The 13,848-nt window shown below is 37.4% G+C and overlaps 1 protein-coding gene across 6 annotated transcripts in view; it reads right to left on the bottom strand.

Annotated features, from left to right (window-relative positions):
• The window catches only part of SNTG1 (syntrophin gamma 1), a 918,312-nt gene that overhangs the window by 164,208 nt on the left and 740,256 nt on the right, over positions 1-13,848 (bottom strand). For all 6 annotated transcript variants that reach the window (XM_089335218.1, XM_089335217.1, XM_089335216.1 and 3 more), the window contains one exon: positions 7,276-7,314. In XM_089335218.1, coding sequence (XP_089191344.1) covers positions 7,276-7,314 — 39 coding nt within the window. The remainder of the gene's footprint in view (positions 1-7,275; positions 7,315-13,848) is intronic.

Here is a 13,848-nt window from a genome sequence, read left to right as displayed (position 1 = left end):
AACATGGCCAATACAATCCTGAAGGCAAAGCACAGTGAAAACAATGGCTACCAAGAGGTGCCATGGGTCCAGACAAAGCCAAAGGTGGGCCAGTCAAGAGCAAAATCCTAGCAATATTTCGGGGGATACTCAAGGCTTTTTACTTGTTGGGTTTCTGAAGTGTATTGGATAGCACCTGCTCAGTATGAGAATGTTTTGAAAAAGTTAGCCAAAGCTTTAGCAATAGATAAATAAATAGATAAATCCTCATCAGAATGTCCTTCTCCAACAGGACGCTGCTTCTGCATAATCCTCCCACCAGAAAGGAAAATTCTGAGAGCATTTTGATGTGAAGTTTTTTTTTTTTTTTTAAGATTGATTTATTTACCTGAAAGATAGAGTTACAAAGAGAGAGAGAGAGAGAGAGGAGAGGAAGAGAGAGAGATCCTCCATCTACTGGCCCATTACCCAAATTGCTGCAATGACCAGTGCTAGGCCAGGCTTAAGCTGGGGGCCAGGAGCCTCCTCCAGGCTCCCATGTCGGTGCAGAGCCCTAAGCACCTGGGCCACCTCACACTGCATTTCCAGGCACACCAGCAGGGAACTGGATCAGAACTGAATCAGCTGGGACTTGAACCAATGCCCACATGGGATGCTGGTGCCTCGAGCCATGGCTTTAACCCACTGTGCCATAGCACCAGCAGCAAAAAGGTGGTATTGACATGTCTAAATTTAAGGACCCTCAGTTGTTTAGGGATGGACTAAGTGTCTGCTATTATTGCTTATATAATTTTCTTGAACTTGAAGAAACTTAAAGAAAAAAGCTTATTTTTATTTTAATCTTTTAATTTCACTTTTTCAGTTTTTGTCTCAATAAAAAGACATCCATAAATATTTACAACATTATGGCAGGCATTTGAAACAGTGGGTAAGATGCCACTTGGGATACCTGAATCTCATGTCAGAGGGCCTAGACTTGAGTCCTATGATCCGGTTGCTTGTGAATGTACAAACTGGGAGGCAGCAGGTAATGGCTCAAGTTGCTGGGTTCCTGCCAATCATGTGGGAGAAAGGGATTGAGTTCCCAGCTTCTGGTTTCAGGTTGGCCCAGCCTAAGCTATTACAGGGATTTGGGAAGAACTTTCTTGTCTGTATTTGCATTCCAAATCAGTAAAGAAATATTTAAAAATATTTTATGCCAGCTTTGTCTGTATTACTGAAAACTTTCAATGAAACAAATGTGCATTAGCAACTGAATTCATATACCAATGACGCCTTAGCCATCAATGAAGTGCTACTCAGAAATAAAAAGGAATGAAGTGTTGATGCACACAGTCATATAGACAAAAATGAAAACTGTTATGTGTTATGCAACAAGGCAGATAAATGCCTATGATTCCATTTATAGAACTTTATGTAAATTCCATGTATAGAAAATTCTCAACAACCTGTAGTGATATAAAGCTGGTTCTGCAACTCCTTTGGTGTACAGGCTACCCCCTTTCAGATTATGTTTTCTATTATTGATTTGGAATGTGTAAGGATATCATGATCCTTACAGGCCTGGGGAGATAAACTGGGAGTGAGTACTGAGACTCTCTCTTTATAAGCAAGTGCTTCACGTGAAGTGGATACTTTTACTGGTGAGAAAGTTTGTGAAATTTGGCTTTACTTTCTCAAAACATTTTAACTTAGCTGTACCTGCCCTAATATTCCTACCCAGTATCTCATCCTTTCACATCACTGTCTTTAATATAGAATATCATATATATATATATATACTGTATACTTCACTTACATACAGTACTCATTTGATATCTCTTTATGTATCCATCTGTATGTATCATCTATCATCTATGTTCTATTTATTTATGTACCGATAATCTAACTATTACTCTATCAGTTTGTATGTGCATGTGTGTGAGTGATAGAAACAAGAAAATTTTACTACATATATTTACTCTCACATTACAATATTAAATTTTTATCTGAAAAGCAAATGAGGCTGCGGGTGCCGTGGCGTAACTGGTTGACGCCCTGGCCTGAAGCACCGGCATCCCATGTGAGTGCCGGTTTGAGTCCCAGCTGCTCTACTTCCCATCCAGCTCTTTGCTATGGCCTGGGAAAGCAGTAGAAGATGGCTCAAGTCCTTGGGCCCCTGCATCCACGTGGGAGATGAGGAAGAGGCTCCTGTCTCCTGGCTTCAGATTGGCACAGCTCGGGCCATTGCAGCCAACTGAGGAGTAAACCATCAGATGGAAGACCTCTCTCTCTGCCTCTCCTATCTTTGTGTTTCTCTGACTTTCAAATAAATAAATAAATCTTAAAAAAAAAAAGAAAGCAAATGAAATTTAAGACAGCTTTTCCAAAAATGAATCTCCATGTTTATGTATAAATAATACACACATATACTCATATTACACAGCTTTCCAACACTTAAATCACTTTCTTCCAAGTTTTCTAAAATACAGTAAATTTATCTTTATGTAATAATGAAATTTTGCATAATTAGGTGTAGGTTGTTTAATTTAGTCTAAAATAATTTATCACTTTCCTGTAAAACATCTGCCACTGTACTCTAACAATTACTTATAAGCTATCTACTTTTCCAAGAGTTAAAGTAAATGAAGCCATTGCTTTTTAGAAAAGGACCATCCTTTAAATCATTCAATGGCCAACAATTTTTATTACCAAATAGTATAATACAGACCAGAATGACAACACATACATTGTCAGCAGATTATGAAATGCCATGTTTTGTTGTCTACAGTTATGAATATACATAACAGTAATTTTTAAAAAAGTTTCCTCTGGTTGGAAAAAAATGTATTGCGAAATGCTCCAGGTAATGACCTATTTCCAGTTTCATTAATAGGATATTTTGTTTAAAACTCACACACATGCACATACCTACATATCTTAAACAAAGCTAAATTTTAATGAGACAAAAATGCATCTTACTTGATTGTACATTTTAGGCAAGTGGACTTTGAATGATACTTGGACTTAGACCAGAAAGTCAGATCACAGAAGTGAGCTGTTATTTTCAAAGTTCCCATATTGGTGGTGAGTGGAATATATACTAGATTAAGTTAAAAAAAAAAACACAAAGTTCATTGTTCTTTTAAAGATTTAGCTGCTATTGTTAACGAGCTTGGCATGACTTTGGTGAGTTTTTGCAGTTGTAAAAACATGATCTTAATCAAATCATTTTTCTAATTTTTTCTTGCATTTAGAGAAGTGAATGTTTGGAGGCCTTTACCACTCTTTCTTCTTTGATGATACTCCAGAAATGAAATTTTAAATCATCCTTTAATCCTTAGCCCTCTCCAACACAAATAGCAATAACCAGTCTCCCAGCATTCTCTGTATTCTCTGTATATTTCTATGATAATGTGCCCACATTATGGACAGCCAAATATGAGTATTTCTAGAAGATGAGCTACCTAAGTTAATAATTTATTTTAGATGAATATTACTTTTAAAATCATCCAAACTACTATATATGTTTAATTATATTATTTTGCATGACATGCATAGTATAAAGGAGTTGCTATATTAATATTTTAATGATTAATTAATCTTCTATAGTTTTTTTTTGGTAATTACAGAAGAAATTCATTATCAACTTCTATTTTGAGGGAGTAATAATCTATAAACTTATTGAAAAACTCTCATATGCATGAGTCTTTAAAAAATTGTGCACCAAAATAAACTTTCCCTTTAATTTCATTTTCTATATAGCTTTTCAAAGCACCCTGGTTTGTATTTCTAGTCTAAGTTTCAAAACATCTTATAGAAATAAAGTTAGAAAGAAATCTGAGTGACAACAATTCAACGTAGTCTAGCCCAACACAAGATCTTGTTTGAATGCTATGTGTGAATCAGAAATGGGATTATACTTGTATAGCTTTTAAATTTCAGTTTCCTAAAGGGCCCAGAGTTGATTAAATAGGGATTGTATCCTTGTCTTCCAATGTATTGCTATCATGCCATGCAGATGAATTTTCCTGTTAGGCATATATATGAATATTGCTCTATAAACTAGTGTTATTTCCCCAAATTGTCCATTTACATGTTGTAAATCAGTAAAGGGAAAAAAATCCATTAAATCTTGCTTTCAACTATCAAAAATTCCATGAAAAAATTATTAGGATTTTGAAATTATGATATGTAGAGATTTAAAATGAAATTTAAGGATAATTAAGACTATTAAAATACTTGCAAATTAAAATGCAAGAATAATAGGAGGCCGGTGCCATTGCTCAGTAGGCTAATCCTCCACCTAGTGGCACCGGCACACCGGGTTCTAGTCCTGGTCGGGGCGCCGGATTCTGTCCTGGTTGCCCTTCTTCCAGGACAGCTCTCTGCTGTGGCCAGGGAGTGCAGTGGAGGATGGCCCAAGTGTTAGGGCCCTGCACCCTCATGGGAGACCAGAAGAAGCACCTGGCTCCTGGCTTCGGATCAGTGTGGTGCGTCGGCCGCAGTGCGTCGGCCGCAGTGTGTTGGCGGCAGCGCGCCAGCCATGGCGGCCATTGGAGGGTGAACCAACGGCAAAAGGAAGACCTTTCTCTCTGTCTCTCTCTCTCACTATCCACTCTGCCTGTCAAAAAAAAAAAAAAAAAAAAAAAGAATAATAGGACACATTTATGCTGATTAAATATAAGTACATGTTAGAATGTTATGTAGGTATACAGTGTTAAACTACAACTGCTTTTAGTGTTATTTAGTGCTTTTAGTGCTTGTATTCTACAAGCAATTTTACCTCAGGTTCTCATTTAATATTATTCCAGACTTAGATAAAAACAGAAGTGGACAGGGCTGACGCCGCGGTGTAACAGGTAACACTGCCGCCTGCAGTGCCAGCATCCCATGTGGGAGCCGGTTCTAGTCCTGTTTGCTCCACTTCCGATCCAGCTCTCTTTTATGGCCTGGGAAAGCAGAAGATGGTCCAAGTGCTTGAGCTCCTGTACCCGTGTGGGAGACACAGAATAAAATCCTGGCTCCTGGCTTCAGATCCTCCCAGCTCTGGATTTGGAGAGTAAACCAGGGGATGGAAGCCCTCTCCCCCTCTCTCTGCCTCTGCCTCTGTAACTCTGCCTTTCAAATTAATAATAAATAAATCTTAAAACTAAATCAAACCAAAACAAACAGAACTGGTGGGGTGAGTATCTGACAGGGTGATTCAGATGTCCACTTCCCAACCTGGAGTGCGCAGTTGGAGTCCCGGTTACTACCTTTCTGTAACAGCTTCCTCCTAATATATGCCCTGAAGGGGAGCAGGAGATGGCTCAATCCCCATGAGGGCTTCCAAGTGACCTCAACCTTGCTTGATTTGCGAACATAAACAAAACTTAATTTTAGGCCTACATTAAAGAAAAACAGAACTTACTCAACCAATCAGAAGTAGCGTATAAACTTATGATTATATGACTAGAAGCTTTCAGGTAATTGTATCAGCATAGTTCACAAACTTAATAGAAAATATGCATTATAAGAAACTGCTTGAGTTTCAAAAATTTATGTGCCAAAATAAAGTTATCCTTTAATTGCATCATTTCACAAATTTTTGAAGTGTCCTGATATAATTGTAACCATGAATATTTTCTTTATTTTGCTTCATCATTTTCCCCATAAATAGTTGCTCCTGGTGCTCTGTCATATGAGCACTAAACCCCTTTGGATTTTGTGTTTTCTGATTCATGAATTGCTTCTTGCTCAAATGAATTCATTACCGTTTTGTTGTACCTCAGAGTTTTCTGCAACATATGAAGTGTTAGATGTAGTTGTCATGGGGAGTAAAGAATAGCTGTGGGGTTATCAGGGCAATGAGACACTCACAGTAAAATAAATTACACCAATTATTCATATTTCATGTGTCGAGGTTAGAAAGGACAAGGAGGGGTGACGACACAGATCTTAGAGGCATTCTTAAATCAGAGAAATATCCATCATTTTTATTTGTGGCAAGAATTCACAAAATGAGTAGATTTCCATTTTTATGGGAATATCTGACTATAAAACTGCTCTGTCTACTGATGGACATTGCAGTGTCTCCTGTGGCTGAAGCCTCCTTCTGTTTGAATGACTTCCCACTAATTATACTTCCCCTGTACTAGAGCCCTATGAAGTCAACAAATTCTAGTTCTCAAGGTGTTCCCTTGGCAGCACCTGTGTCAGGGTCACCTAGGACAGGATGGGAACTACACAGCTTGTGTCCCAAGTATACTCTCCCAGGCTCTGGGTTGCAGCTCTGGTTTCTGCATTGTTAATACAATGACAAACTTGCTGTAAAAAATGACAAAAATCAGTGTTGTCTCCAAGCTCTGCATCTACTCCAAATATCATTTTGGCTCAGAGGTGAAGGCTTCAAGACAGGAAAGAGGCATTGCTCAGAGCTGAAAAGACGTCATTCAGAGCTTGGTAGACAGTAGACACACTGACCTCTTCAAAGCTAAGCTGCTCTCATGAGGATTTTTGCTACACATGGTTGTATGAGCTAGCAGCATCACTAATGACATAATTTCCACGAAACATAAATTCTTTATTCCTAAGAGCAAGTTTAAAATTTAGCAACATTAATGATAATAGCATATACTGAGAATTTACAACCATTTATCATTTTATCCTCAAATGAATAAATATCCTGCATATGTATAAATGTTACAGATAGAGTAGTTGAAGTTTTGTTAAGAAAACTTATGTTTTAACGATTGAAGGGGACTTAAAGTTTTTTTACCATGGAAATTGATTTGTGATTTATGTACCATCTTCAGTAGTTACCATCTTGAGTAGTTAGATTTGATCAATGATAATAAGTCAAAGTTTATGTCAAGAGTAACAAATTTATGAAACCTTGTTTGATTAATCATATAATATTTTCATTCTGTATATTAATTTAAATTCATTTGAAACATGGTCAGCAAATTTTACCAATATCTCTCAAACTTTGAGATCAATTAAAAATAGGTCTCCCAAAAATTCAGACACACTAAAACCATCTTACCAGGTTCTTCAACACTGCATTGAAATAAACACAATTATCTTGTCAAAAAAGTTGAGTTTTAACTTAGTTTACTTTGATAAAAATATTTAAATAATATTTTATTATGATTAGAAATATAGTTATACTGCATCATTTGAAAGATAGCTTTTTAAATTTATGCTTTACCCAAAGATAACAAATGCTAGTAACAATTATTTCTGCATAAAAATAAGATGACATCAAGGTTATCTTTTATAATAGATAAAATTAAAAAAATGTGACTTGGTTTCCCAAGCATGTCTTAGTCTTACCTGCTGGTTTACAGGAAAGTTTCTGTTGATTTTTTTAATCTGCAATGATACATAAATTATAAAAGTGAGAAAAAACAAAACAAGAATATGGTGACGCAAAAATTCCAAAAAAATTGTGAGGATGTATGTTCAGTGAACTAATATAAATTACTATTCAATCTTTATATACAGGAAGCATTAAATAGCAAGGACCACATTTTTTTCTTAAATGAGCTATGAAAATTATCCCAAATTTCATTTGTAGAAATTTAAGATTTTTCAAATGAATAATTTTTTTCATTTATGAAAACCCCAATGTTATGCTTCTGTACATTATTAAATGATTATCTGCTAAAAATGAAAGAGTAACTTTCTGTACTTTGATTTTTATACTTTTGCCTCATATCATATGCAGCTTGTTTTAATACTTAGGAGAACAGTGGAAATGGAATATTCAAACACTAAAGTACAACCTATGCATATTGATATATTTTCAGTCAGGATCCCAAATAAATGTAACATTTACTTTAAGGCAATTTAATGAATAGCATCTTATGAGAATTTAAAACAAATATTCAGTGGACGCATTTGCCCTGTAGTATGCCATAGAAACAAGTGTTAAAAACCAACTGAAAATGAAGAATGGTTTACATAAATAACTTCATTCTCCACAAAATATTTGTTTAGCCATGGTTTTCTAATTAAAACTAATTATTACTTTGTATTGGTCTTATAAACCTAAACAATTCTAACTGTGTAAGACATAAAGCTATCCAAGACTAAAAATATTTTCAGTTATAAATTGTCTAATTGACTCATTTTATTTTTCTTGTTTCTAGTTCATCTTTGTCTTAATGTTAAATGTTAAATAATAAGGAATTTTATGTTTCCTTTGCACAAAGTTGAAGAATTATCAAAAGGTTCATCTACAAGTTCAGATTTACTGGCAAAAATAATTATTATTTAAAATGTAAAAATAAAAGAAAATTTGATAATATGTAGGTGGCTAGAGCAAGATTATGTACAGAATCTATAGCCTTCTTACACTGTTGCAATCATTTCAAGATAACTTTTAGTTTGGTGAAGGATCAGCAGAAAGAATCTCAAAAATTATTAAAGCTTTGAAATCAGAATATGTTGGAAATATAGTGAAAAAAGCTAATCCCTCAACGTCTTTCATGAATCAATCAAAATACATATTGAATCCTTTGTAGGACCACACTTTTTGCTAGTTCTTATGAATGGGTATAAAGATTCACAAAAATCAGCTAATATTTTTGTGGGCCCTTGTAGTCAAAGGTGAATCATTTAACTTATTAACTTTTGATTTTTTAAAATCTGAAAGTCTGAATAATCTTTTTAGAACTTTTGGAAGTCTGCAATGTGGATAAGCATCAAATAGAAAAAAAAAACAGTATCTCAGTGCAATACATGGTGATTAAATAAATCTTGTTTATGGAATTGTGTTTGTGTAATTGAGATGTTGTCCATTTTCTCTCCCCAGAGAGACATGTGTAGAGTTGATATATTGTATTTGTTATTGTTTCTGTTATTGTTACAGTTTTCCCTAATACTTAGCTGACTCATTTACTGGATCAACATAGAAAGGATGAATCTTACCATCTTCATCCTTTAATAGTTTAATGTCTAAACATTCATAACACTAGGAAAAATAACTGTATTATATTCCCTACCACCTCTCAAATATAAGCCAAAAATGGAGGAGTGACTTAAATGGACAAAAGTTAGAACACGAAACAGTTAAAGTATTCAGATAATTAAAAAGCTAGAATACCAAAGTCATTAGTAAGACATGCCAACTAAATAGAATCTTAAGAAAATATTATTTAGTACATAAAAATACGTGTGTTTGGAAAATCATGAATTGGCTTTGATCATTTTTATATTTTTCTGGCATATGACAATTATGATAAAATGATAAAACAAATCATTCATGATAGCAAGTAAATTACTAAAGTAATAATCTTTAAAATGGAATTACTAATAAATTGTGTGCCTCTTATTCAAAATCTCACCATAACCTTAAAATTTACAGGTTTACCTTTATAATTTTAATAAAATATTTTGGGATAATCATCTTACCTTCAAATAAGAAGAATTAATGTCTTCCAAAAGACATTTCCCAGTTAAACTATTTTAAGAACCAATGTTAATTAAATGTTATCAGGACTAACAATTTCTGTTATAAGTTGTTTAAAAATGTGTTTAATCTTAAGATAGATCCAGTGTTCTGATTTCTTAGTATTTCCTGTTTCCTAGATGTCCAAAATCCCTACCTGGAAAGCTACCCTAGCTACGTGACCTTCAAGCTGATTGGAGAGGAATATTGGCACCAGTGTTGGTTCTGTCCTATGGAGTTAATGTTTCCCTGAATTAGTTATGCCCTTTCTGCCTGCCCTTCAAAAAGTGTAGATGGTTGTTATTAAAGCAGACATGTTCACTGAAGCCTGACCCCAGTGCTTCTTGTGGAGGAACATCGTCGCCCCACTCTCCCTAGTTGTGCGGACCTCGCAGGACGAGACCTCCTAAGACATTTACAAAAAAGAAGTACACAAATATTGAATGACATTTCACTTTTTTTTTTTTTGGACAGGCAGAGTTAGAGTGTGAAAGAGACAGAGAGACAGAGAGACAGAGAGACAGAGAGACAGAGAGAAAGGTCTTTCTTTTTCCGTTGGTTCACCCCCAAAGTGGCCACTAAGGACAGCACGCTGCGCCGATCCGAAGCCAGGAGCCAGGTGCTTCCTCCTGGTCTCCCATGAGGGTGCAGGGTCCAAGGACCTGGGCCATCCTCCACTGCACTCCCAGGCCACAGCAGAGAGCTGGACTGGAAGAGGAGCAACCGGGTCAGAATCCGGCACTCCAACTGGGACTAGGACCCTGGGTGCCAGCGCCGCAGGCGGAGGATTAGCCTAGTAAGCCGAGGTGCAGGCCACGTATTTTTTATACTCATGGGATCATTTTCTCAACTATGAATCCATCCATTACAACACAAGCATCCATTGTTTTCCTTAACATATCAGGTTCTAATCATATATTGCCAAAAGATTGGAGAAACAGAGAAGAACATATATTTTTAAAGATTTATTTGTTTATCTAAAGAACGAGTAACAGACAGAAGGGGAAGGACAGAGATTTCTCATCTACTGGTTCACTTCACAAATGGCTGCAACTGCAGAGGCAGACCCATGCCAAAGACAGGAGCCTAGAACTCATTTGAGTCTCCCTCATGGGTGGCAGGGACCAAAGCAATAGTGCCATCATTTGCTGCCTCCACAGGTCATTATCAGGCAACTAGATCAGGAGCAAAGCTGTTGGGACTCAAATCGGCACTCTGATATGGGGTGCCACCATACCAAGCAGTGGCTTAACCTGCTGGATCACAGTGCTGGCCCCTCTAGCTGCGCTATAAAAGGGACAATTATATTGTATAAATTTTCAGGAAACTTTCATAACAACTCCATAGTTAACTATCTAATCCTAAATCTGTGTCTATGCCCATGCTATATCTATCTCTGTAATCTCAATTCTCTATCTCTATCTGTCTATCTATCTGTCCATCCATATATAGTATCCATGAGTGCAAACTGGTAAGTAAAAGATTAAAAGCAGAAACAAATGGGAGATAATAAAAAAAAAAAAACTATCCCAGCCAGAATATTTCCAAATAATTAATGTCAACATTCCACCTTTCAGCAGAAGTATAGAATTAGAATTTCTTCTGTTAACATTAAAGTGTTTAACCTTTCTAAATCATAAACCCCTTTACAGACCTGATGATACACATGTGACCTCTGAGTAGAACAAAATGTTCAATGTGTTCCTTGCAGTTCTGGGGGATTTATAGACACTTCGATAGCATTTATAAATGCTTCCAGCAAAGAAAATTAATCCCTAGGCAGCACGAACATATTTAACTTGTCCCACTTGCACACAGTAGTAAAATATATATTATGAACAGCTTTCTTCAGATATGATGAGTGAGAGCGCCTATGCCTCTCCAACAATGATTGTGCTACAGATGCTCACAAACATACGAATTGGCTGAAGACCACATGTGCATTGTGAAAGAAGACATCTAAATTCAAGATAGTTTGACCAACACAATGAAAATAAAATCTAAGTAGCATTAAGTTCTTATTTAATCCAGGGATATAATGGTTTATATAAATAAGGTATGAAATTGAAACATTTGAAAATCAATGTTAACTTATTTTTGCTTTGTGCTGCAATTGTGATAAGGCAATGACCAACTCATTGGGTCTTTCTCAGAATTATCTCTACATACGCACATACACACAAGGAGAAAGTGAAAGTAATGGGAAGAAACACACTAGAATTCGTGTGTTTACCTAGAGTGGTTGAATTTAAAATGAGAACTTTCTGAGATAGTAAGAATCAACAAGATCACTGTTTTATTGGAAACAGAAGGTTAAATTCAATGAGATTTTAATTGGTTTCTGTTTTAATTAAGGATATTCATAAGAGGCAGGAACATAGGGATTATCCGGTTAAATTTTGAGTATAAACTTTGCAATAGAATTTCCTGACATTTGCTTTTCCTGACTTCTGGCAGTGACTTGTATCTGTCCAATTAAAGAGAACATTTTAGCACACGGTCATCTGCTTTATCATTTATCATGGGTATCACAAGTGAAGGCACACGTCCCCAGCATTTCACGTGTTCTTCATAAAAGATAGAGAATTAAAAATAGTATTCTAGGTCTGTCCTTCTTTCATAGGTGCACACATGCTTCTAGGGTAGCACTTCAGAAGAGAAAATCTGCAATGTCTATTTTTATTAAGTTAATGAATTGCCACCCATTACTTGAGGAAGAAAAGAACAAAACGACTTTCCTTCACAGAGTGCTCGCTGCCTCTCTCAAGTCCCTGCTCTGCCCCTCTGTCTGCAGGGAGAGACAGGCCAGATGTCTCACCCTACACGCCACCCCCAACACTCCCTCTGCCTCTCACCCTCCTTCCCTCATTTGCTCTTTCTCCTCCTCTTACTTGTTCGTCTGGTAAGAATTTATTATATTTTCAATGTTTAACGGAGGTGCACAGAGAGAGTCCTTAATTCACCCCAAAATTGGCACAGCCGGGAAGAGTCTGACACCCAAAGCTGTGCTCCTACACTCTGCTGGAATCAAGATCCGCATCTGCCATGAAAACTTTTCTGAAAACTCGGGAGGACCTCACGGTGACTTTCCCTTTGGTTCCCTGTGGGTCTATCTGTTCTTCGCTTGCTGCACTTGCTGAGCGTATTCACTGACTGCATAAAGTCCTTAGGGACACAGACTGTGCTTTATTCACTTTGTCTTTGCTCAGCCTGGCTGTGTGCCCGCATATTTATTTAACACGTATTGTCAATCACAGTTTGCTTTCTGGTGAGGCAATGGGGATGCTGCTTCTACCTCAACAAACTCTGGTTGAGTCCGAGCTCTAAAACCAAAGAATTTTCTGCACCCTTTCTGCTGCTGGTTATTGTTTATGCTTCTGTTTTTTTTTTTTTTTAAGATTTATTTATTTGAAAGGCAGAGTTACAGAGAAAGAGAGACAGAGAGAGAGAGAAATCTTTCTTCAGCTGTTTTACTCCCCAGATGGCCACAACAGCTTTGGCTGGGACATGGAGCCAGGAACTTCATCCGGGTTTCTCATGTGGGTACAGGCACCCAGGCGTTTGGGTCATCTTCCACTGTTTTTGATGGAACAAGGACATATCTGAGGCTCAAAAGCTGACCCTTTATCAACCCTTACACATTTAGTCACCCCACGGGTTGCAAGACCTCCTTAGCCACCAGGCCTTTCAATCTATATCACCATCTTGTGTCAAAGTCCTTCCCTTGGCTGGTGCCGTGGCTCACTTGGCTAATCCTCCGCCTGTGGCTCTGGCACACCGGGTTCTAGTCCCGGTTGGGGCGCCGGATTCTGTCCCAGTTGCTCCTCTTCCAGTCCAGCTCTCTGCTGTGGCCCAGGAAGGCAGTGGAGGATGGCCCAGGTCCTTGGGCCCTGCACCTGCACGGGAGACCAGGAGAAAGCACCTGGCTCCTGGCTTCATGCAGGCTGTAGTGGCCATTTGGGGGGGGTGAACCAACGGAAGGAAGACCTTTCCCTGTGTCTCTCTCTCTCCTCACTGTCTAACTCTACCTGTGGAAAAAAAAAAAAAAAAAAAAAAAAAAAAACAGTCCTTCCCTCTTCCCTTCTCCAGTTCACCATTACCTTTTATCACTGCTCTTCTCTCAACCCAGCTACTCCCCCCCTTTTCTGATCCCCAAACCCCATTCCTGCCCTGACTTCCTTGATCTTTCCCTGAATGCATTTCGCCACCTCACAGACACTCTTATTCCCAAAGCCCCGTATTGGTTCATTGATGGCAGTGCTTCTGAAACTCTTCCGTTTTCCACTGGATAGCCAATAATCGAGGAGTACTCTGATGATTACTATGGTGATACCCCTTCTTCTTTCCCCCATAGGGTCACAGAAGCTAGGGCCCTACCTCAAGGCACTAACTCAACAGGTCAAATTGTTAGCTTTGATTTAATCCTTCACCTTAGCCAAAGAAAAGACAGTTAA

Source organism: Oryctolagus cuniculus, chromosome 6, assembly GCF_051225735.1.
Source record: "Oryctolagus cuniculus isolate XC-2025 breed Fujian yellow rabbit chromosome 6, ASM5122573v1, whole genome shotgun sequence".
Classification (NCBI taxonomy): domain Eukaryota; kingdom Metazoa; phylum Chordata; class Mammalia; order Lagomorpha; family Leporidae; genus Oryctolagus; species Oryctolagus cuniculus.
This window is presented reverse-complemented; position numbering and strand designations above follow the sequence as displayed.